This window comes from Sorex fumeus, unplaced genomic scaffold (assembly GCF_029834395.1).
Source record: "Sorex fumeus unplaced genomic scaffold, SorFum_2.1 ptg000002l, whole genome shotgun sequence".
NCBI lineage: Eukaryota > Metazoa > Chordata > Mammalia > Eulipotyphla > Soricidae > Sorex > Sorex fumeus.
In genome coordinates, this window is record NW_026606059.1 from 41,712,230 (window position 1) to 41,739,206 (window position 26,977).

Sequence of the window (26,977 nt, forward strand, 5' to 3'; positions counted from 1 at the left end):
TGATTTTAGAATTTTAAATTGTTCATGGAATAGTTTATAGAATTCCCTGAACATTGTATGGCATGGAATAGGTTAGGATATCAAATGGCTTTTTCTTTCTTCCATATTTATATAATTTCCCTCCAGAAGCAAATAGTGTAGAAAATATTGAACCAGAATACCATAAGCAAAGAATCAGGTGGCTTTGCTGGCTCTGCAATATTTTGGAATAGGTTTATCAGAAAGTGTGGAAGATGCAGCTGTCATATTTAATGTGATAACAAAATGAAATGCAGAATGGTACTATTTGCTTGTCCCTTCATCTAGCATTTGCTTAAAATGCCTTGAAATTCATCTAAACATTGGATTCTGACCTTGATTGACTCTGTGTGTTAGGTTGGGCAGGATGCATCCTATTATAGAAACAGGGTTTCAGCCCATTTTGTGAATCTTGCTTTCCTAAGCTACTCAGTCTGAAATTCCAAGGTACAGAATTTATAGCAAATGGGTCCTATGATCTGTTAAATTATGATTTAGTGTTTGGAACATTTTGTCATCAGAAATGTTCCTCTGATTGACCATCTTCTTTAATTGAGAGACAGAATTGAAGCCTGATAATAGTGTAAATACCTGTGCTCTTATTCTCGGGAATTGGACTAGTCCGATTCCATAAACAAGACTGAGTTCTCAACCACTGGGATGAGAGTTGAGACCTTGAGGTATCTTAGTGAGGGGAATGTAAAAGGTTTAAAGGGATCTTACATCCTAATCACTATTTTTTTGTCTTTCATCCTGCCCTTCTCTTTTCCTCCTCTCTCCACACCCCTGTATTCTATCTGCCTCCTAATGAGAACCTACTATTACACAGGAAAGTGCACCAAAATTTGGAGAAAGTAGGGAGACATACTTATCAAAGTACATGCTACGAGAATATAATGGTGTTAGAAATTATTCTTGTTCAGATTTTCTCCGATCATTTATTTCACTGATGTTTAACGTCAGTCCAGAACCTTTAATTTGAAATTCTTTTTGGACAAACTCAGTGAGCTTATATAAAATACTCAACACTGTGAATATAACAGGTGATAAATAAAATGGTTTCTTTTCTTTCCCTTAAAGCCCTGGTATTATAATTTTATTTTGTTTTCTGTTTCTTTAGTTGTTTTGGTGTCACTCATCAGTGCTCAAGGATTACTCCTTATTCTGTGGTTAGAAATATCTCCTGGCAGAACTTAGGGTGCCATTTGAGGTTCTAGGGATTCTATGTGGATATTAGTATGCAAGGAAAGCTCTCTGGCTCCCACTATATAATTTCATTTCCTTAGACAAATCCAATCTGTCTTGAATCTCCCTTTTGATTTGCATCTCATTCTATACTTGAACTCTCTTAATTTTCCCTCCTCCCACTTTTCCCACCCAAAGTTACACAGGCATAAAGGGGAAGGGATTCTTAGTAAATTTTCTATAAAGCACTTGCAATAGTTGAGATGTTACTTTTTTATAACTGACAAATAAGGAAGGACAGTAGCCTAGCCAAGATTCACAAAAAGGATATCTGGATCCAAGTCCAAGTCATTTCAGCATGAGATGAATGAAACAATCTCATTTCCCTGAATCTTTTTCTGTAAAAAAGATTGGGGTCTGGAGAGATACTACAGCTATAAGGCACTAATCTTGCATGTGGCTAATCTGTGTTCCATGCCCAGAATTGCATCTGATCAACTGAGCTCTGCCAGGAGCAATACATGAGTGCATGGCTAAGAGTAATTCTGAGTTTTGTTGCAAGTAGCCCAGCTCCACCCCCAAAAAGGAAGCCCTGAGTGATGACATTCACCAGACACATCCTAGTCTTGGTTGGTCAGACACTCTTGTCCATTTAAGTTAGCACAAATTGATCTCCTGTTTAGTAACTATACTCTGTGTTTTCCTAGTATGATTTAAAAGTATTAATTTATTTTTCAGGTAATGCACCAAAAAGATCATGACTGAAGTACAAGGAACAATTGAGTTTTCTATAGAGCTCCATAAGTTTTATAATGTGGATCTCTTTCAGAGAGGGTAAGTACACATTTCTCTTTGTGAGTGTGTGCATGTGTGTGTGTGTGTTTATTTTCAGGGGGTGAAGGTGGTAAGGACAGAATATAGAAACATTGGTATCTCTTTATTACAGTTTTGTTTTTGATTTGTTCTATATTTTTGGGGTAAACAAACCTGCCTCTACTCAGGGATTACTCCTGGCTCCAAGTTTGTAGATCACTCCTGTCAGTGCTCAGGAGACCATATGAAATCAAACTTGGTCTACTGTGTGCAATACAAGTTCCCGAATGACTGTGGTAGCTTTCTGGTCAAGTAGAAAAGCAGAACCTTTAGTTTATATCAAATGAACCATAGATAGACAAAGACTGGAAAGTGTTCATTTCTATTCTGCACCCTCTTCTATCCACTTTTTTCTTAGTTGCTCGTTTTATTAAATATGTCAGTCAGTTTTAAAGAAATGTAAATTTATTGGGAATGAAATTTCCATTTGTATTTCTGATTAAAAGCTATAACTGTAGAGACTATTTTCCAAAAACACATTTTCAAAAACACATCAAAAATAATCAATGCCTATAGGCCAGAGAGAGACTATAGCATGTAGGTTACTTAACTAGCATAAGTAACTGGCTTTATCCATGGAACCCCATAAAGTACTCCAAGCCTACCAAGAAGTGGTACCTGAGCAAGAGTCAGGAATAAGCCCTGAGCACTACTCTCTGTGAAACACACACACACACACACACACACACACACACACAAGCACACACACAAATACCTGCATGCACGTACACACAACATATGCCAAAGGTATTAAAAATAAGAATTTATAATATCTTATTTAAATGCATAATTAAAATATAACTGCTTCCTGATATTGAGGAGGTTATTTGAAATTCACATTTTATAAATTTGATCTCTTGATAGTTATCTCTTAGAGTCACTGGAAATAATAAAGATATAAAGTGATTATGTAAAACATCTATAAACAAATGAGGGGCTGGAGCAATAGCACAGCAGGTAGGGCATTTGCCTTGCATACAGCTGACCTGGGTTCGGTTCCCAGCATCCCATATGGTCCCCTGAGCAAGGCCAGGAATGATTCCTGAGTGCAGAGCCTGGAGTCACCCTTGAGCATCGCCAGGTATGACCCAAAAAGCAAAAAACAAAACAAAACAAAAATAAAAAAGAAATGAATAGTATATTTGCTCATAGTTAAACTATTACCTTCACATGTTTTTGATGAGGTAACCCAAGTTCATAGAAATTGTAATGTGCTCAGCTACTGTTGCATAAAATATGTGCCTACTGATTTGTTTCTGGTGCCATAGAACTTAGGGGTGTTTTCAACAACTTCTAATTTAACTCTTGGTTGTGAGGATAGGCACTAAAACTAAATTCAGTAGACTGGATCTATGGCAGTAGACTGCAACTTGGGATCTAGAACCCAAGAGCAAGAGTGGAAATAAATAAATCATCATGCGTCTTAACTTAAGACCTAGGAAAAAGTTGTTTACATTGTCTTCTAATAGCCAATTATTAAGTACAAACACCATCTAGATTCAAGTTAGAGAAAAAGGTACCCTCTCTTGACAAAAGAGAAATAATTTTTGAGTGAATTTTTCTATAAATTGTTCAATATTACTCCCTCATTTCAAAGTAACAGTTTAAATGATGTGTAATTTTGACCCTTTCTTACAGAAGATAAGATTTAGTGGCATGATTTATTTTGATCAGTGGTTTGTAATTGATAGGGAAAAAGGGAATAATTAGGGGCCAAAAGTGTCAAAGAACATGAGGAAGCACGTGAAGATTTCAGGATTCTGAGCTGGATATTAATGCATCTGTGCAAACCCTGGGTACCCTTTCCTCCTTGATTCATCCTTTCTCACTAAATTATAATTTGAGTGGAAATTGCCCAGACTTGTGAACTCTTGTTTTCTAAATTTGTCATAATTTCTTGGAGCTACTTTTTATCTGAGAGTTTATTCAGTTCTATGCTTCAGAAACCACATTTATAAGAAAAATGGAACATTTATTATAATAATCAATATCACATGCTTATATTTGTAATAGTATTAGTTATAGCATTAGATATAGCACTCAAAATCTTCTGAGTTTTTATAACCAATCATAGAAGTGTTATCTTGATTTGGGGATTAAGGAACTAAAGAACACAACTTAACCTAGCAGAATGAAGTAATGCAATCCAGGATCTTTTTCATTCTTCTAGTTTTTTTTTTCTTTTATATAAGAGTGGTCTCTGAGATTGGCTTCATTTTCCATAGGATCTTATAACATACCCATTAGATCACTGTCATTGTCACTGTCATCCGATTCATCTATTTGTTCATCGATTTGCTCAAGCAGGCCCTGTAACATTGTGAGACTTGTTACTGTGTTTGGCATATCGAATACATCATGGGTAGCTTGCCAGGCTTTGCCGCAGGCAAGACACTCTCGGTAGCTTGCCAGGCTCTTCAAGAGGGGCGGAAGAATTGAACTCGGGTCAGCCATGTTGACTTTGTGCAAGACAAATGCCCTACCCGCTGTGCTATTGCTCCAGTCCACCGATTAGGTAAAGGAAGACAATTATAATAATTTTGTTGACAATTGCTATAACTAAAAAGAAGAAATAACTAATCTTCATTAATAATTGAAATGATTTACCTAGAAAAACTAATTTTGGTCATTTTCCATACAGCTTTGAATTCCAATAAGCAAATCACCTATCAGAATAAAAGAGGGTGCCATATAGACCATCCTAGCCTAATAGGATGATCTTCATTTTATGAAATAATGCAGTTTGTACCTGTCCAGCCATATGTAGCTCTAAATTGTTTTCACCTCTTGACCTAGTTTTGTTGAAATTCATTTGTCTTTAATACCAAAAGTTCATTAATTTAAGGTGAATTTAACACTAAAGTACAGCAAATATCAAGAAATTCTGAGCCATACTTCTCTCTTATATAGCTATTGCTATCCACACTGAGATGAAATACAAGTTAATAGAATCAACAATAAGTAGACTGAAGAACTAATTTTAAAAGCTATATGTTGTGTAGATTTGTTACCCTAATTATTCATGTTATGCCTCATCCTAATTGTATACGTGCGGCTCTGACATTGATGAAGATTTGTGTGAGGAAGCAAATTATTGTCCATGACACATCTAGAACATCTAGGACATTGAAAATTGGTATAGAACATGTGACTTACTTAGCAAGCCTCTGACACTTCTTTTATACCTATGTGGTCTTGTGAAGCATCTTACTTATATAGCTGCTCACTGTAGTCTAATACTGAATTAACTGAAAGCAAAACTTTGAATCACTGTTAAATATAAATATGGATATAAATAGAGCTATAAATATAAATTATATTGAAAGAAAAATATATATGTACATGACATATATAAAATAAAAATATGCTTTATGCATACATAAATTTATTTTAAAGCATGACTATTACATTTATTATTCTTTCAAAATAATTTCTCTATATGGTGCATAGTGCAGTTATGCAGAATTGTACACATGCGTGTTTTAAAATAAAAACATGCAATTGCTTTACACACATTGCATGTGAATAAATGTTTTGTCCTGCTAAATATCAAATTATTAACAGTTGGAGACTGTTCCACTTAGCAGAACAAGTAGAACAAGACCGTTTCAACTATCTCCTAAAAGTTTATATTTCATGATGTTGTGAAGTGTAAATATTTAGACATATACTAATATACATGAGGGTCTACTTTTTCTATCTTTGGGGGGATTGGGTGGCAGACACACCCAGTGATGCTCTGGGATTACTCTGAGCACTGCATTCCAAGAATGTTCCTAGTGATGCTCAGGAGACCATATGTGGTGTTGGAGAATGAAATTTGGTTGCAGAATGCAAGGCCAGCTAGAAACCCACATTACTATTCTAGCCCCAAAAGTTTACTCTTACTATCTACCATGCCTGAAGGTAAGTTTTATGGCAACTATGTCATTGCAGATTGGACCTGTCAGAGGTGGACTGGGGAATTATTATTGGGTTTCTGGGATCTTATTTTTTTTAATAATTTATTTCTTTATTGAATCACTGTGGGAAAAGTTACAGAGCTTTTGGGTTTAGGTCTCAGTCATGTAAGTATCAAACACATTTCCCTTTACCAATACTTATTTTTAACCGCGAACCCCAATAGAACCCCACCTCCCACCCCTCCCAATTCCTGTGAGGCAGATGAGTTCTAGTTAATACTCTATCTACTTTGACTAGATACATTGTTTCGATAGAAGATGCACAATTATTGTTTAGAGTTTATGACCCCCCCCCCAATCAGATATGCTAAAACAGCGTTGTGAAATGATTCGCTTTCTACAGCTGGGTTTAAGAATAAAATGATGTCGCGCGGCCGCTATTGCGGTTTTGGATTTCTGCTATTTTACTTATTAACCCTGGAAGTATTTCTATTAAAAGTTAGATAGTTAAGAGATTGGTTTCTGTGCTCTGGAGTCGTGGCCGTGCCAGAGAGCCGCTCATGGGGGGCAGCTGGTGACCTCGGTCGGGCGTGAAGGATGGCCCAGAACGCCCCCCTTCCCATGAGGCCCCTGCCACCCCCTGCCCCCGGCTCAAACCTGTTGTCCACAAGGCTCCCGTGCGGCCGCCATCTTTCTTTCCAGAGAGGAGCGGGCAAGTGGGTCAACACCCTTTCCCCTCTGGGCAGGCATGCTGGCGCGGTTTAACACATAGTCCATTTGCTTTTCTGCTCCAAGCGGGTGGCTGTCTGTGCTAAGTCCTTGTGCCTCCGGGGCCGTGGCCGTGCCGGAGAGCCGCTTGTTGGGGGCAGCTGGTGACCTCGGTTGGGCGTGAAGGATGGCCCAGAACGCCCCCCTTCCCATGAGGCCCCTGCCGCCCCCTGGCCCGGCTCAAACCTGCTGTCCACAAGGCTCCTGTGCGGCCGCCATCTTTCTTTCCAGAGAGGAGCAGGCGAGTGGGTCAACACCCTTTCCCCTCCGGGCAGGCATGCTGGCGCGGTTTAACACATAGTCCATTTACTTTTCTGCTCCAAGCGGGTGGCTGTCTGTGCTAAGTCCTTGTGCCTCCGGGGCCGTGGCCGTGCCGGAGAGCCGCTCGTGAGGGGCAGCTGGTGACCTCGGTCGGGTGTGAAGGACGGCCCAGAACGCCCCCTTTCTCTGGGATCTTATTTGTGAAAGGAAGCCCTACAGAGGTAAATAAAACATTAAATAAGAGTTTCTGCATCTCTCATGAGAATTCCTGGTAATCACAATTAATGATGTTTAAATTCTGAGGAGTTTTCTACCCTCATTCCACAGGAGCAAAGTTTATCACAAAATAAAATTTCTCTCTTTAACAAACCCTCTCTAGGGAAATGATGCTTAAACCCAGAGCCTAGTGGACAGGGTGGTTTTGGGTGATGACAGCTGACTTCTTAATTCCATTGAAGATCAGAAAAGTAGGATTTTGGTAGGATGGCTCATATTTTGATGTGAGGATGTTTGTAAATATGTTCTTCATAGAGTGTGAGAAATGGGAGATATTGGAGTTGGTATTGCAGATTATGAGAGTGTTCTTCCTCAGACCAAGTTTGACTGGGGGTCATCTAAGCTGCAATTCATGTCACAGTTGATGATAAATATACCCATTATATCTTAATTCATATGTCTAAGTTTATAATTACTCAGTGAGGTCAGAGAGACCTTACCTCTTGTCTTACCGAGAGTAGTTATAGCAGAACCATGTAGATATAGAACTTATATATAGAAATTTGATGTAGGACTTAGTGCATAAGAATTTGCCTTTGTCAAACCGTTTAGCACATTCATATTCATCTGTGGATTTTCTAGCTCAAGCATACAAGTTGCCTTTTGGGGATATTTGCTTTAAAAAAAATGTTAACCTGAATTTATCCAAAGTCTATATTTCCTGAAGTAAATTTTCAAAGAAAAAGCATCTCCCCCAACCTGTCAATTAGTTTCATGAATGATCAGCCCCATAAATGGGAAAAAGCTTTATCTTGCCCAATATGTAGGAGGAGATTGGAGAGTCTAGTTTGTGGCAAAACTAAAATTTAAATTAGACCCTGATGCTTATAAATGCTGGGACATAAGTATGTCTGTTTAAAGTCCTTGGATTCATCACTTATGATAATGATGCCAAAGTCTGTTTCATTGCTTTGTTTGAAAATTATGTCATTGATTGAATTAAGTTAATACTTAAAACTATCATGATTGCTGATATTAATAGACACCATTTCAGTTGTTACTATTATATCACTACTCGTGAGCTATTATCTCCAATCTTTTTAACATTATTATAGTTGTCACTGTCACTGTCACTGTCCTTCCATTGTTCATCGATTTGCTTGAGCGGGCCCAATAACATTGTGAGACTTATTACTGTGTTTGGCATATCGAATATGTCATGGGTAACTTGCCAGGCTTTGCCATGCAGGCAAGATACTCTCGGTAGCTTGCCAGGCTCTCTAAGAGGGTCAGAGTAATTGAACTCGGGTCTACCGGGTCAGCCGTGTGCAAGGCAAATGCCCTACTCACTGTGCTATCACTCCAGCCCATTAGTAGGGTTATTACCCAGAAAGTTTTGTTATACTGGATTATTTTCCTCATCTTTCTGCAGAGTCTTTATCTCACATAAATCTATTTTAACTTTAAACGTTTTCTATCTCTTTACTTAGACCTTTTCTATTCCTCATACTTCCTAGCTCTGTCTGCTGACAAAATCCTACCCTATATGAGCCCCTCTCCAATTATAACCTCCTCTCCAAACCATCTTAGTATATTAAAATTTACCTACTGCATTTTGGTGGTATTTATAAATTTCAATTTTCCATAATTCTAAAGTATGTCTCTTATGTGGTTTGTCCTTTGGCTGATTCACATGTTTATTATATTACTATAAACACTGACAGGCATATGCTATTGCCTTAGGCTCTAAAAATGCAAAGATGGAACAGACTGTCCAAAACTGTTAGCCAGCTAATGACACAGATGGAAAATTGTTATGATGTGTGATATAGTCTAGAACAAAGACAGGTTGGGAAGATTCAATCTATGTAACAGAGAATGCTGTTAGGAGGAGATAGCATTAGCAATTTCATTTGGAAGATGGGTAGGAGTTTGCTGTGCCCAGGACCTGCAATGGTCGGAACTTGAGGGGACCAGCCCAGGTAAATAGAGTAGAAGCAGGGTCTACATATAGAATAAGAAAATAAAAGGGAAATAAGAGAAAAATTATAGGGTCTGGGAACTAAATATTGTATTAAATCAACAATCACTAGAAGAACTAGGGAGGTATTCTAGAGTCAGTTGATTATGTTTATCTAACAGAGATGAGAATTATGAGATTTTACATATATAAGGATCTTTTCATATCAGGACAAAAGTCTCTAAAGTGGGCTTTAGAATTTAAAAAAAATACATTTTTAATTTTAATGTAGGAATACTGCTATTTATTCAGCCATTTTTAAGCTGATTTAATTAGTCACGAATTCCACTTTACATTTAAACATTTTTTAATTGAATATCTGTGAGACAGACCATTACAAAGCTGTTCATAATTTGGTTTCAGTCATACAATGATCCAGCACCCATCTCTCCACCAATCTACATTTCCACCACCATCCCTAACATCCTACTCCCTACCCTCATCTTCCCTCTATGGGACATGCTTTTCTTCTTGCTCTCGCTTTCCTTTTCTTTCTGTGAATTACAGTTTGCAATATAGATGATAAGCAGTCATGGTGTTTGTTCAGGGCATTCGGTATTTTTATCAGGAGACACTAAGGCTGAAATAGCTTTTCAATTGGGTGGTATCTTCGAGGTATGGATGTGACTGCTGAAACTTCCAGAAGTACAGGAAGTACAGGGAGGTGGGGGAAGGTAGCCCATCCTAGCTCCGAAAAAGCCTGGAAATGTCAGTCACAAAACCTGCATACCAGGCTGGAGCAATAGCACAGTGGATAGGGCATTTGCCTTGCATGCGGCTGACCTGGGTTTGATTCCCTGAGTACCACCAGAATAATTCCAGAGTGCAGAGCCAGGAGTAACCCCTGTACATCACTAGTTGTGACCCAAAAAGAAAAAAATAACTTGCATACCAAACTTTTCAGTAGATTATGTCTTGGCCAGATCCATCCTGAGATGGTTAAGTCAGGCTAGAAGTATGGTGGTGATTTTGGTTTGTGGGAGCAAGCAGCTGTTGGGAGCTCTGCTTGAGTGGGCACCAGGTCAGCCTGCCCCCCTCTGTTTTTCCTGGTCTGTTGGGTCTTGAACACGTCCAAGATTAACTATCACTTTTGATCTCTTCAGGATTTATTTATGGATCTCTGAAGTAAGGCCATTAAATGACCTTGACAGCTGAGCCAGAGGTGGTTTGTGGGCATGGTTCCTACATACCTAACTTTTGGCCATTTCATTTCTTGGTGAACTTTGTCCCAAGCTGTTGAGGTCTAGCCAAAGGCTAGAAACAATTTTGGGGTATCATAAAGCCTGAAGGCACCATCATGTTTGACAAACTCAGGTACAGTTTGACCTACTGATGGCACCAAACCCCAATAAAGTGGGCTTATATGAATGGGGTGTTTCCTTTAGGAAGAGATTGAGCAGACATTGGGCTCTTGCCTCAGTGATTTTCTGCATTGGTTTAAGTTTTTCAGATGGCAGTTTCCAGTTTCTCCCCTGTTCTGCCTTTCTCCTTACCCTATCCTAACACTTTATTCCCAACAGTGGCCTAGGTAGAACAATAGTTTTAGGAAAAAAACCGACCTGAAAGACTGACTCAAAGTCAAGAGCCAAAATGGAAAAGAGTCTGGAAGACACTAGGAGTCATATTATACCTTCCATTAAGCTTGTGATTATGAAGAAGGTTAATACTGAATATTCCATATTTTCTCAGATTGCAGAAGTGGTATGCATTGGGGGAGACTGGGTTGCAAATGGTAATGAATGAAATATGTGTAGCTTTACTTTCTTTTCCAGTGTATTTATAATCCTTAAAGTTGAGACTGGCACTGTGTAGAGCCTGGTGCATTTCCAGGAACTCAATAGTTTGATTGGGTTGAATCTCCTGCTTTGAAAACTTTTTTGAAATCCACATGCTGGCCAACAGGATTATTATGAAGTTATATTAATAAAAAGGAACATTGTTGTCAATTTTGCAATATACAATTGAAACCAATACCTTTTGTTCAAATTGTGGCTTTGAAAAGGCAGTACCATCATTATCTGGGAAATTATAGACATGCAAATTCTTGGTTTCTTAGACCTGTTGGGTCAGAATCAGAAAGACATATTTTTAACAAGTTTTCCAGATGATGTTTTGTTTAAAAGCACAGGAAACACTTTTTTGGGAGATGACTGGAAATATCATCCTAGGCTGTGTACTAGAATAGTGTGAAGCTGAAAAAAATCCACCTTGTAAACCAATTAAGTAAAAATAATGTCTGAGATGGGAACCAGGCATCAGCACATTCTAAAGGTTCCTACATGCCTGCAAGGTTACAAATGACTGAATTAGAATAAATGAAGATTCTACATGGTTTGTAATCTCTGCTTTCTTTGATAACCTTTTTTATCATGCAAAAAATTATACCCATCATATTGTTCTCAAAATAGAATTGTATGCTCTAGTCTCTAATGAGACTGGGTCATAAAACCCTTCATAATTGCCTTCAGTTCAGAATCTATAGAGATCCTATAACTTTCTTATATAATTTTTTGTAGGAATACTGCTATTTATTCAGTCACTGATTAGTGATTAGCTGATTGAATTGTGCATGAACTCCACCTTACTTTTTTTTTCTTTTTTATAATTTTATTTATTGATTCACCATGAGAGCAGTTACAAAGCTTTCGGGTCTAAGTCTTGGTCATATAATGAAACACCCATACCTTCACCAGTGCCCATTCTCCACCCACAACAACCCCAGTATACCTCCATCCCACACTCTCCCCCGAACTGTGGGGCAGATGATTTCCACAGTACTCTCTCTCTACTTTGATCACATTCAATATTTTGACACCAGACCCACCATTATTATTTGAGATTTTACCCCAACACTCAAATCTGCTGAAAAGGCAACAATAGACAATTTGTTTTCTATTGCTGGTTATGAATAACATGATGTCGCGTGACTACAGTAGTGGCTGCAAGATTTTGAAATTCTGAAATTTTAACACTTACATCTGAAGGGATTTCTGCCAAAACCTGCTGGGTTTCGAGATTTGCTCTCAAGTCTCTGGGATCAGGGCCATTAAACAGCTTGATCAGGAGCCAGAGAGGTTGTTCGTGGGCGATGACTTGGAGTCTCCTTGGGGTGGGGAGGACAGGACCTGCTCCACACCCATCCTGTAAGGCCCAAAATGTCTTGTCACTGTGGGCCCAAAACTGACTGTCCAATGGCCTCTGGAGGATGACGGCCACTGGGCCATCAGGGGGAAGCAGGCGGAGGGAAACCCTTTACCCCCCTGGGGTGGCCCCGTGACAGTAACGTACTGTGTGCTCCGGACGCATTTCTGCCAAAAGCTTCTGGGTTTCGAGATTTGTTTCTGAGTCTCTGGGATCATGGCCATTAATAAGCTTGATCAGGAGCCAGAGAAGCCATTCGTGGGTGATGACTTGGGGTCTTGTTAGGGAGGGGAGGATAGGACTGGCTCCACCTCCATCCTGTGAGGCCCTGCGTGTCTCGTCACTGTGGGCCCAAACCTGACTCTCTAGTGGGCTCTGGAGGATGGCAGCCACTAGGCCGCCAGGTGGAACAGGCCAAGGCATGAAACCTATTCCCACCTGGGTTGGCCCAGCACCAGTAACCTACTGCAGGGACCGGACGCATTTCTGCCAAGAACCACTGGGTTTTGAGATTTGTTTCTGAGTCTCTGGGATCATGGCCATTAAGCAGTTCAACAGAGAGGCCATGCCTCCAATTATATAGCTGAGCCTGAGGTGGTTTGTGAGTGTGTTTCCCACATATCTAACTTTTGACCATGTACTTTCTTGGTAAACTTTGCCCCAAGATTTTTTTTTAATTTAATTTTTAATAGTGAGACATCATGAGGTACAGTTGCAGACTTACACATTTTTTGTGTTTGGGTTTCAGTTATACACTGATCAAATACCCATCCCTTCACCAGTGCCTGTTTCCCACCACCACGGATCCCAGTATCCCTCCCACCCCCCATCCGCCCCCCCCCCCGTCCCACCCTGCCTCTGTGGCAGGGCATTCCTTTTTGTTCTCTCTTTCTTATTGGGTGTTGTGGTTTGCAAAAGAGGCAATGGGTGACAATCATGTTTAGTCTATAGTCTACTTTCAGCAAGCTTCTCCCATCCTGGGAGGATCCTCCCAACACCTTTATTTGGTGTTCCCTTCTCTATCTGAGCTCCCTTTTCCCCTAGCATGTGTGGTTGGCCTCCAAGCCGTGGAGTAAAATTCCTGGTACTAATCTCGGCCATTCTTGGGTGTTAGTCTTCTATTTTGTTACTTTATGTTCCCCAGATGAATGCAATCTTTCTATGTCTATCCCTTTCTTTCTGAGTCATTTCGCTTAACATACTTTCTGTGTAGTACCACTTGTATATAAATTTCATGACTTCGTCTTTTCTAACAGCTACATAGTACTCCATTGTGTAAATGTACCAAAGTTTCTTTAACCAGTCATCTTTTGAGGTCTGGCCAAAGGCACAGCAGCAATTTGGGGGTACGTGGAAATCTGAAGGCTCCATCAGGCTGCTGATGCACTCTTCTCACAGATACAGATTGACCTGCTGGCGGCACCATATATAAATAATTTTTGGCCTTGAAAAAACAAATAAGCAATTTTATTTCATTTCTATAATTTCCCTATAAGGAAATAATCAAATACTTCTAAAATTTGCTATATTGTTATTTTATAATTCAACAAAATTATATTTATATCTACTCATGAGAACATAAGCATTACTTTTTAACATTTTGGCTGAATTGAGTAGATATTTGTTTTTTGGAATAAATTTAAATTTTATTTTTAAACTTAATAGAGAAAAGGTTCTCCATGTAATTAATTTCCATGGTTTAATTTTTAGATTCATCTGTTGTCTTTACTCCTCTTTTTCTCTATTACTTATGGTATAATTTTGAAGATTTTTTTACCCAGAGGTTTTAGGTAATTTTTATTAATAAATTATTTCCTAATAGTTTAAAAACAACAAATAAAATATCTAAGGCCAGTATTATCATATCTAATGAGAAATTTTTAATGCTCATGGAAAATGGTAGAATTGAAATCCTTTTGAACAAAATCACCTCTGCATTTTCTCTACCAGAGTGAAATGTCATCTTGCTCTCATGCTTTGACATTCCCTAACACAGAATAATGCCTAGCAGCATTTGGCTCCCCTTGAAATGAACTAACCAGCTCTGATGTGCCTTAATAGACTCAGAAATAAAATTATTGTTGCTTGCCAGAAACTAATTGATTTGTCTGATTCCGTCAGAAACAATCCTTTCCTACTTACTTTGCTTATTAAAATATGTTAAATTCATTTCCACTCATTCCCATGCTTTTGAAAGGGAAAGGAAATGATAAATATTTGAGAGCCCAATGATTGTTCACCTTTTCATAGTAAAGAAACTAAAGATCATGTGGCTAAAGGAAAAGATCAAAGTAGAAGTGAACCTACAAAGGGAGGATTTCCCTAGGCTTTTAGAGGGACTTCTGAGAAGAAAAAGTATCCACCCTGATGGATGGATAGTCATGGAGTATGGCTTAAATAACACTAGAGCTGTGGGTCTAATTCAGTGTGTTAGTTATGACTTTATACTTTTGGCAGCCAATATCTTTTCTTTAATTGTATTTTAGTAGATTTGATTTCGGAATTTTATCACTTGTGTTCAAGAGTACCATCAAATTATAAGGCGTGCTTTTAGGTTCACTGATCACTTTGAGTCTCTCTAATCGTCCATAATTACTACTTTAATAAAAAATGTCACTATTCCCCATAAAATGTTTTTTTGTACTTGTTCATGTGAAGAGTTCTTATGTAAATATGAATGCAAATGTCTATAATATTTTCCTAGCAAATTCACATTCTTGTTAACAATTGCCTGCTGCCATGTTTTCTCTTACCTTTGAATCTGTGACTTGTTTGAGCCTATTGCTTTAATACTTTTATCCTCTTTTTTGAGGAAACTTCTGTTCATTTCTTCTCCCCATTTTTTATGTGGTTGGAGGACACAGAGCTAGCAATAAGCACTAAGTCCCTATGAAGGTGGCCTAATTATTTTTTATATGCAAAATAAAAATGGGGGATGGAAAGACATTAAAGAGAGTAAGACAATTGCTTTGAATGCTTCTGGACAGTATTCAATTCCTAAGCATCCCCTATGGTCTCTCTTTCATCAGATTGATATCTGAGTATAAAGCCAGGGATAAGGCCTGAGTGCAGTTGGGTATGGCCCCCAAATTAAAAAAAGACGTAAATAAAAGTTATAAATGAAGTACTGAATTGCCTTTATTTTATATGTATTTGTTCTACTTATTTATATTACCATACATTACTCAAAATAATATTTAAAATGATTATTGAGTGAATATTGGTTTATAAGAGTACATGTCTTAATATTTACTTGTATTTATTTGCTGGTTTAGAAAATATTAATATCTTATTCTTACATGCTCTGTCCAAAAAATTCTTGGCAAAATATAAGTAAAAAATTGATTTCAGAAATTGAAAAGTGAAAGCAAGAACAGTGTAAAAAGAAGGATGTGGCATGCTATGTCCTTACCTGGGAGGTATCAAGACAAGTTAACTGAAAGAGGGGTGAAGTGTGATGAAGGCTGAAAGATAATCTCAGGCATTGATAATTACATACCTGGAAATGAAAATGACTGTGGGACTCCCTGAGCAGCCATAGTGTTCAGAGTGCTACACTCAGATGACATTTCTGATTAATAAGAGAGATGAGACTAGTCATATTTCAATGAGGTTAATCATCAAGTTTGAGGGATTTTTTGGTTTGTTTTTTGGAACTAGAATTTCACCTTGTAGGTAAAGAAACACTAAATTATCTAAGTTTGGGATTATTTGATTTTATCTTGTAGAAATGTAGACACTATAGTAGCAATGAGTGGAGTGGGGAAAATGATAAAACAATGTTAATAAATAACTCAGACGTTACATAATTTTACCTAAGCTTGAAGGGTAAGGAGCAATTCTGGTGATCATCATTTGTTCTTCAGTGTAAGTTATCAAATGTGGGCTTTGGAAAGGAGGAATCAGCTGCGTGAGGAGATGTGAGTTCGGAGATGAGCAGGAGATGGAGTATCTTAAATCCAGAGGCCAGATAATACAGACAGATTCATCGGAAAAATTGACCTGACTGAAATTATTCTGCAATATATGAGACACTTTGTGAGCTCAAATGATGTCCCAAGATATTTGTTATGTTAATTCAAAAATAATGGATATTATTTTAAGTCCTATGAGTGGGATATAGTTTTCATTATGTACATGGATAAACAGACCCAGAGAGTCATAGATATTCCAATGCAGAGTTAAGTTTGAATTAATGGGCTAATTGAATTAATGGCCAGTATTTTCAAGATTTTTATTTATTCTCTTGACAAGAACAGATTCTGATAAGGCATAAATTCACAATTTAAATACACATCAAGGTGGATAATAATACAACAGATTTTTACACTAGATTTGTAGGAGTAGTTTCTAGAAGCATCATGAAATAGAAGATTATAACAGAAATTAGGAAAGATATGTGAGAACCTAAAGGTAATATCATCCCCACTATGAATTAATGCAAAAGTATTAAGACCAAATTATATTGCATTTAGCCTGCGGTTGGCAGAACTAGATTTTGTCACAGGTAATTTGCCTTTATGATGACAGGTTTCCTTTACGATGACAGTAAGGAGTCAGACTCTGGATTGAAAATTAAGATATGTACTTGTCCTACAGAGAACAATCCTCCCATGTCTTAAAGAATTCTGCTAATCAGTTTTAAATAATTAGAACTGTATTTTGTTCTCAAAATGATTTATCAAAGCAGAGGTAAGGGACACAATCCTTCATACTCCATTACAATTTACAACTGAAAACTTACATTTCTAGAAAGGAAGAATGATACAGAAGAACATACCAAGGACTATTAAACATTTTTCTCCTCTGGGTGATAGTGTAGGGATGATTGTGGGATCCTATTTTGTTTATTTTTTGAACTACACCCAGCAGTGCTCATGGCTTACCCTGGCTCTTGACTTAGTGTTCACTCTAGTAGGGCTCTGGGTACCACCTAGAATTGAACAGGAGTTCAATTCTAAGCAAGTACCCTGTCTGCTGTATGATATATATGGCCTTGAAAAACAGGACGCTTTCAATAGAGGATTAAAGATTTGGTTGCAAATTCTTTGGAAATGTGTAGATGGAATTTAGCACGGAGAACAGTGCTTTATTAGATAGTTTTTAAACATGTATTTGAAGTAATAGTCATCAGCTGTGCTTACTTATGTGAATGGACAGTATTGATGAAAACATCTACTGGGCAGTGTGACAGTTTTCTTATTATTCCCCAATTCCTATTGATGTATGTATTCTGTAGATTTCATATTCCAGCACTTATATTTTATTCCATAATGCAGTGAATTATAGAACCATAAGAAAAAGAAATTAAATTAAACCAATGTACTTATTGTAGTTAGGGAAGATTGTAATATACTTAGTACTAGGGGGCAGAGAAGACAAATTGTACAATAAATAGTATACATATGCAAGATTGCCAAAATGTAATTTTCCCTGTTTCTTCCCACACCAAATATATAAAGTATATTCTTCAAATATATAAGAAGAATAAAGATAAAACATTATACTCAAATGTTTAAACATAGAAGCTTAGGGATGGGAAAAGAGAAGCTGAATGGCTACCTGGGTCTCAGGAGGGGATCGGAGTAATTCTGTTGAGTTGTGCTTATTGAATGCAAGGAATAAAATGCAGTTCGATTACAATAACCAAAATCTGGAAAAAACCCGGTTGTCCGAGAACAGATGACTGGCTAAAGAAACTTTAGTACATCTACACAATGGAATACTATGCAGCTGTTAGAAAAAATTAAGCCATGAAATTTTCATACAAGTGGTTCTTCCTGGAAAGTATCATGTAAGTGACATGAGTCAGAAAGAGAGGAACAGACATAGAAAAACTGCACTCATCTGGGGAATGGGAGACGAACACCCAAGAATAGTTGAGATAAATACCAGGAGGTCTGCTCCATGGCTTGGAAGCTGGCAGCAATGCTGGGGGAAGGGGCAGCTCGTATAGAGAAGGGAACACCAAGTAAAGGGTGTTTGGAGGACTCACTAGAGATGCAAGATGTGTGCTGAAAGTAGACTATGGACCAAATTGATGGCCACTCAATACCTCTATTGCAAACCACAACATCCTAGAGGAAGGAGAATGCCCGGGTATCATTGGTGGTGGAGAATGGGCACTGGTGGAGGGATGAATACTCGATCATTGTATAATTGAAACTCAAGCACGAAAGTTTCTAAGTCTACAACTGTACCTCATGGTGTTTCACCAATAAAAATAAATAAATAAATAAATAAAATGCAGCTAGAAACCATTAAATGTTACTTAAGGCAGAGAAACACAATCTATTCTTAAAATAATTTCAGTCAATAACTCATATTTTAACCAATACAATCAGCAGAGATTCCCTCTACACTGATTTCCTGGTCTACACAGTAATGTCATTTGAATGCCATCAATGTGCCATTAACTTCTCAATTTACATATTTAACTTAGCCTCTCTTTTAAATTTATATTTACCGAATAGGGATATGACTAATTGTCAACTTTCTTCCTGAAAAGTTATTTTAAATTTGATGTATCCAAATTTAAAATTTCATCACCTTCCTCCCCAATCTTCTCCCATAAACATCTCCATCTCAGTCAACGTCTCCATTAAACTTTTATACTTTTATTTGTTGAGGCCAACATCTCAGAACAATTCTTGACTTCTCTGTCTTACAACCCACATTGAGTTAATTGAAAATACTGCTGATTCTATTTAGAAAAATGTATCTATAATGTGGCAGTTATCATTTCTACCACATTGAGTTAATTGAAAATACTGCTGATTCTGTTTTGAAAAATGTATCTATAATATGGCAGTTATTTTATTTCTACTAAAAGTATTTCAGTTCAAGTCACCACTATATCCCATATTGATGTCTCAACTGTTTCCCATATCTGGTTTATTCAATGTTGTCCTTACTCATATCTTGGTCCTCACCCCAATAGACTTTTTGACAGATAAGTGATGATGGCCCTGTATTCTATTTCTCCAATAGTTATCTAATTTTCTATGAATAATTATTTAAATTGTTTGGCTTTATATTAATGATATCATTTAATTTTTCAAACATCCTTATGAAGGTCAGCACTGTGATTCTATCTCTAGCATGAAAACGAAAGACTCTCACTTCTCACATGCTACATGACCTATTGAAGACAATACCACTGGTGTGAGGTATAGCTGTGGGGTTACAGCTCTTTAGACCAAATTTCTAAGGTTGTGCAATTCTTATGACCTCCAAATTAGGTATTTGGGGACCAAGTTCTGACTAGCCAGTTTCTGAAGAATTACAAGAGAAGCATGTATGAGTGATAAAATGCTGCAAACTGGATCACTGAATAAGAAATTTAAAAATCTCAGAAGATGGGTCTGGAGAGATGGTACAACATTTGCTTCTCATGCAACTAAGATCTCCAGCAGGTTTTCCAGGTTCGATCTCCATCATCCTCTATGTTTACCCAAGCTTTCCAGGAGGGATCCCTAAATGTAGAGTCAGGAGTAAGCCCTGAGCACTACCAGGTATCGTCCAAAAAAACACAAACAAAAAATCTCAGGAGAGTGCAAGAAGACTTTCCTCTGTAGGAAGAGTAGGCTTCCACTTTTCATCCGTGTAATCTTAGTGGCACATTTTGTCTATACACACTTATATTCTATTTAATTCATGGTTTTTATGCACTAAACTCATGTAGAGATTACTCCTGAAACTTCTTATGTGTATTAGTGATGATTTCTGGTGTAGGGAGAAAGCACCTCAGATTTTTATAAATCTATCATCATATTGTTCTCTCATTTTGAGACCAAGTCAATTGTGGACTTATATATCTTCAGTGGCACAGGAACCTGTGCTGTAAGTTGCTGAACCTCACTTCTGGTCATCTGTTTAGACTGTATTGGTGGATGCTTTTTCTGAAAGATCCCATCTCTCAAGTTATCAGTAAGCTCTTTTTATAGAATATATCTTTCTATTAAAGATTTGCTTTCACTTCCCTCCATTCATTATTTTAAGCATGTTCTTACTAAGGGCTGGAGCGATAGCACAGCGGGTAGGGCGTTTGCCTTGCACGCAGCCAACATGGCCGACCCGAGTTCGATTTCTCCGCCCCTCTTGGAGAGCCCGGCAAGCTACCGAGAGTATTCGATATGCCAGACACAGTAACAACAAAGTCTCCAATGGAGACGTTACTGGGCCCGCTTGAGCAAATCGATGATCAACGGGAGGGCCTATTTATTTTATTGTTCTTACTAATTCTTCAAAATATACCCCATACCATTCAGATAGTCATGTTCTGGATATTCCAGAACCAGAAGCAACAAAGCGCAAGGTCTTTTCATGTGTTTACTAAATCTGTGGAAGAAACATACATACTTTCTCATGTGTGTATGGACACAGAAATGCTTTGTTGACTTATCTGGATCAAGAGCCTCCTCTTCTGGATTAGCTTTGTTCTATACCTTATGCCACCCACCGCCACAATAAATATTAATTTATATTCATTTTAAATATTTGCAACCTCTTATTATTTGGTTGAGTCTCTGCTAAGCCCTTTATGTGTTCTCACTTAATGGTTAATGGTTACAGAAACTGAGGAACCCTACATTCTGGAATGAAGGATCTGTGTCCATAGAGATTGTGTAGAATTTTACCATGCTGAGACGCAAATCAGAGTTGTGTTTGTCCTTTTGGGTATATATGATGCTGTAATACAAAGACTTGATTGTCTGGGGCAAGGAGTGGTACCAGGTGGTTAAAGACATGTGACTAGATTGAAGTTCTTCAAGTCTTTAAGGCCACAGCAATGAATTTAGATGAATAAATAAGGGGTCCTACTATTTCAACCACAGATTCCCCTTGTGATTCAGAATGCTCAGTCTCCATCCAGCACAATCTATCAAAATGACATAAGGCGTATATATATTCTCTTTCCTTTAAGTTTTGCTCCTGTCCCTAATCCTGTTATGAGCAACTTCTCCATTGGCAGTATTCTTCCACTGACTCTTGTTCAAGTGTTTGTTCTCTTCTCAGATGTCACTTATCTCAGGAAATGCTTTGTTGACTTATCTGGATCAAGAGCTTCCTCTTCTGGATTAGCTTTGTTCTATACCTTATGCCACCCACCGCCACAATAACTACAAAGGCCTAGAAGCAATGCATTCATTGCTGTCACCAGGCTTGCAATTTGGAACCCCCACCAGCTTGTTGATATGTGGATAACTTGGGTGGAAGTATTTTGACTGACCTCATTCATTTATTGAACAATAGAGCCATATTTATTGAGTATCTATTGTGTACATGACCTTTTCTTTATGCAACTTTCATTGTTATGTCCCAAGAAGAACACTGCCTGCTGTCAGAGTGATAGTCCAGTGGGAGAGACCAAAACTCCTTTTTCAAAGCAGATAATTGTTTTTGAAATTCATGCTATGACATAAAGTACAGAGGCCTTAGGAAACATGACAGGAGACTCCTAATTTAGATTGAGAGCTCAGGAAAGATTTATTATAGGAAGTAACATTTAAGAGGAGATTTGAAGGTTAATTAAAAATAGCCGAGTTCAAGTAGGAAGAAAGAGGTTGAAGGAAGGGCAACATGAGTCCCCAGGCAGGAAAAGCTTATTCCAGCAAATAAAGTCAAACCACTGTTAAACTTGGAAAGAAGAATTAGCACAAGATTACGTTTTGATATTTTTTGAGGTCCTTGCACTGTGCTGAATTCACAGCCTACCTTTGAGAATTATGGGAAGCCATGAACCACTGAATTTCAGAGGTATTATTGGCACTTCTCTTGTGATGTCCATTACTTGGTCTTCATCGCTGAGACAATGCCTTTAATTTGCATTCATACGATAACCTAGGCTCAGTCACTCTTTACTACATATTCACAACAGCCCTCCCAATCTGAATCATGGTCTTTAGTCACAGGATGCCTGTCTTTGCTTTTACTCAGCTTCATTCTAACCTTCCTGATATTCTAACCCTAAAAATACCTATTCCTCTAACATAACCCTTTTCCACAAAACATACCTCTCTGAGGCTTTGGGGACATCTCCCTCCACCTAGATAGAAGCCATCAAATATATATATATATATATATATATATATATATATATATATATTTACAATGCCCTTTAAAAATAACCCAGTCTCAGGGGCCGAAGAGATAGCACAGAGGGGAGGGCGTTTGTCTTGCATGTGGCCACCCCAGGTTTGATCCCCGGAATCCCATATGGTCCCCGAGTACTGCCAGGAGAGATTCCTGAGTGCAGATCCAGGAGTAACCCTGAGCATTGCTGGGTGCAACAACCCCCTCACAAAAAAAAATCACCCAGTCTCCCTCTCCTCAAATTGTACCTTCTTTAATAAGCAAAAAACACTCACCAATTGCCCTCCTCCAGCTATTTCTGCCTCCCCTAAATAGTTCCAGTGCCTGCTGGGAAATAGTATTCCTTACTTTCGAAACACAGATGTAGAATATTCTTCCTCAGTATAGTGTTACAGTTTAATCCTCATGTCTCTATTCACAGAGGAGAAGAACGGTGACCAACAACAAAGTTCCAAAAATCTTCTACTACCCTCCCTGGTCATCTCTGGTCTGCCACATCCCAACCACCCTGATCATTCAGAAGTCAAACTAGGCTTGAATTCCTAGGAGTAAAGAAGTTCTGGGATAGTTCCTTTATTTCTCAGTAGTATCTTAAGAGCCACCATTCTTTGACTCTCACTTTCCCCATTTGCAGTGCATCAGATCAGTATTCTTGTCATTGGTCTGACATTGAACCAGGACTCTGTCTAGGTAGACTTGATGACTTCGTCTCATTTAATCTAAATTCCTTTGTTTTGTGGTTATCAAAATATAAAACACTTTGGAAATCTTAGCACAACTGTTTCTTGGCATGTAGAAATCATGCTTTATTATTATTATTATTATTATTTCTTGTTTTTGTGGCTACACTTGGCAGTGCTCGGAATTGCTCCTGGCTCTGCACTCAGGGATCAGTCCTGGTGGATTCAGGGGACCATGTGGGATGTTAGGGATCAAACCCAGATTCCCATTATTTTCTTAAAAAGATCAATATGCTCCCTGCAGAAAAAAAAAAGGCTTAAATCAGGACTACAACATATGTATCCTTTGGGAACAGGAAGAGGACAGAGATAGGAGGTGTGTGTACCCAGTTTATTCAGATGAAAGCGAAATAGAATTAGGATGGGCTTGCAGTAGGGAACCATTTTTATAGAGTGATTGTGGTGGTCTAATCTTCATATGTTCATTCAATTATTAAATATCTTTGTTTCTATTTTTTATGTTTATTTTTGGACCACACTTAGCAGTGCTCAGGGTTTACTCCTGACTCTGCACTCAGGGATCGGTCCTATTGTTCTTGAGTGACCATATGGGGTACTAGGGTTTAAATTCGAGTTGCTCTCATGCAAGGCAAGTGCCCTATATGATGTAATATCTTTCCTACTCCTGTGGCTTTTTTTTTTGTGGTAAAGTATACATGATGTAAAATGACCCAGAAACCCTCAGTTAATCCTTGTTTGCCTGAGTTAATGACAAAATGCATAAAAAGGAGGTAAAGTATATTTATATTTTTTCTTTTAAATATAAATCAGTCATAGTTTAATTCATTCATTATTAGGCAATTAACACTTGGTGACTCTGCATTAAAGTCAGAAAATCTTTCTTACCTCTACTATGTGTGCCATGACAGTAACTATAATAAAAATGACAGATTTATCTGAGAAAAGTTGACAGATTGTCCTCTAGTAAATTGATTGCCGGAAGTGGAAAGAGTTTGCAGGGTGTGAAACCTTTTTAGAATGGTGGGTGAGGCCTATTAGAGGCTGGACAGAGCTGTTTGGAATTCCTGCTGGCCTAATTAGCAGCACAGAGCCTGGGGAAAGCCACTTAAACCTCAGAGGTCTTAAGTCAGTCATTATGAAAATGAATATAACTATATTTAGAAGTTTTTCTGTAACTTGGAACAAAACACAACCTCCTGGAATGAGAAAGAACACAGAGCAGGAGCAATTTGTGGTAGCTGGTACTTGTATTTTATTAAATAGCTTGGGATTTTAGAGCAGTAAAGTATGGAATTGCTTTCATTTGGTGGTGTTCTTTTGCTTTGTCTCTGCTCTATGGATGCTCAAATGTCTGAAGCTCCAGGCAGTGCCTTAGCAAAAGTGATGGTTTGGTCCAGTACTCAAGGATGAGAACACAGCCAAGTGGGCTGGGGTAAAAATTAGGGAACTGTTGCTATTCACTGCCTTTTCTCTAAGCTAACTAAAGCAGTTCTATATTCAGGACACCTTGATTACGGATTAAAAAATATATATTTTAAAAGTAACTGATGATAAATATGAGGAGCATAATTACAGAAATGAGATCAGAGTCTCTGGCTTTATGAAAAGAGGTTGTGTGTGTGTGTGTGTGTGTGTTCAAGAGAGGTGGGAGAAGAAACTGGAATGCATCCAAAACAACAAAAGCAACTGGTGTCGCTGTGGATGTGAGAAGAAAGGGACTCTTCTTCATTGTTGGTGGAAATGCCGACTGGTCTAATTTTTTTGGAAAACAATATGGACATTTCTCAAAAAACTAGAAATTGATCTCCCATTTGACCCAGCAATACTACTTCTGGTAATATACCCTAAGGACCGGAAACACACAGCAGAAACACCATCTGTACTCCTATGTTGATTGCAGCACTATTTACCATAGCCAGAATATGGAAACAACCTAAGTGCCCAAGAACAGATGAATGGAGAAAGAAACTATGACACAACTATACAATGGAATATACTATACAGCTATTAGGAAAAATGAAATCATGAAATTTGCCTATAAATGGATGGACATGGAGAGTATCATCATTTGATCCTCCACTACCTCCACTACCCAGCCTTTACCATGCTCCAGGACGCTTTCTGGACACTTGGGCTGAGACTCACACACCAGTGAAGTCCCACAGAACAAGATAAGTGGAGCTCTGAGACCTTGGACTCCAGGCTCAACAGACCCAGGGACAGGGATCCTCTGCCTGCTCCCACCAACCACAGGTGGTGAGGAAGGGATTAAAACCAGGAGCCCCAACCTACCCTGCCCTGTCTGCTTCCACCAACTGCCCACCACCCAGGGATTGGATTATGCACAGAAGACCCACCCTACCAGTACCAGATAAATACCTCACTAGCAGACCTCCATTACCTCCACTAACTCCACTACCCAGGCACCACCACCATCCAGGATGCTTTCTGGACACATAATAAGACACTTAATACACATCTTCCAGGATTGACGCACCATATTTGATAGGGTTCAAATATGGTTTGAACCATGGGAACACCTACAAGGGCGATTAGAGGCTGCCCCAAAAGCCTCTATCCCTCTCGGAGAGCCTGGCAAGCTACCAAGAGTAATCCTGCCTGCATGGCAGAGCCTGACAAGCTATCCATGGTGTATTCACTATGCCAAAACCAGTAAATACAATGGGTCTCACTCCCCTAACCCCGAAGGAGCCACCAATACGGCAGCGTTGAGAAGGATGGAGAGTGTCATGTTGAGTGAAATCAATCAGAAGGAAAGGGACATATATAGAATGACTGCATTCATTTGTGGTGTATATATAGTTTTATATATATATATACACATATAGTAAAAGTATCTTATCCATAGTAATATATATATACACACACACACATATATGTGTATATATATATATATATACATATAGTAAAAGTATCTTATCCATGGCCAGGGAAAACAGATTCTAGGAGGGCTGGTCAGTGGTTAGAACTAACCACAAGTGTGTGTGGGGCTGGGGGTAGGTAAGATAGAGAAGAGACATTAATATGACAATAATGCTTGGAATGATCACGCTGGACAAGTTCTGAGGTTAAAAGAAGGTACGGGATATTCTTGATAACCTTTCAGTATCAATATTGCAAATCACAATGTCCAAAAGGAGAGAGAAAGAGAGAGAAAAAAAGAGAGCCAAGCCAGAGAGAGAGAGAGAGAGAGAGAGAGAGAGAGAGAGAGAGAGAAGAAAAGTGTCTACCATAAAGTGCCAGGCTAGGTGGAGGGTGGGGGTGATAGGAGGGAAGCTTGGGACATTGGTGCTGCGATACATACACTGGCGGAGGGATGGGTGTTGGTATACTGTATGACTGAAATCCAATTATGAACATCTTTGTAATGAAAAAGATTTTAAATTTTAAAAAGAGAGATAAAAAAGAGAAGGAACTAGCATACTGATTTGATTCAAGAGTATTTTGTGTAAAAATCAAGCCTATCAACTTCATAGTGATCCTGGCGGGGGCAAGAGTGAGATTTAAGATGGTACTCTTTGGTAAATTCAATAGAGCTCTGTAAACAGTCTGAATTTTTCACTCAGAGTCAGGATTTTTTCTCTCTTTCTTCAGTTTCAATTCACTTACCATTTAGATATTGCCATTGATCTGTGAAACTTTGTGATTCAGCTCTGCTCACTGAGTCTAGGACTCAGCATAGCTGCTGTCTGCCTCCCCAAGTCCCTCTGACCTCAGATTCTTGCTCACTTCCCTGCCTCTCACTCCAGCCATGGCAGCAGGGGAGACATTATACA

The 26,977-nt window shown here is 38.4% G+C and overlaps 1 protein-coding gene across 1 annotated transcript in view; it reads left to right on the plus strand.

Moving 5' to 3' along the window:
• Nucleotides 1-26,977, plus strand: part of FAM135B (family with sequence similarity 135 member B) — a 350,355-nt gene that overhangs the window by 130,433 nt on the left and 192,945 nt on the right. Inside the window, exon 2 of the mRNA XM_056134964.1 lies at nucleotides 1,942-2,037. Coding sequence (XP_055990939.1) covers nucleotides 1,961-2,037 — 77 coding nt within the window. The 5' untranslated portion in view covers nucleotides 1,942-1,960. The remainder of the gene's footprint in view (nucleotides 1-1,941; nucleotides 2,038-26,977) is intronic.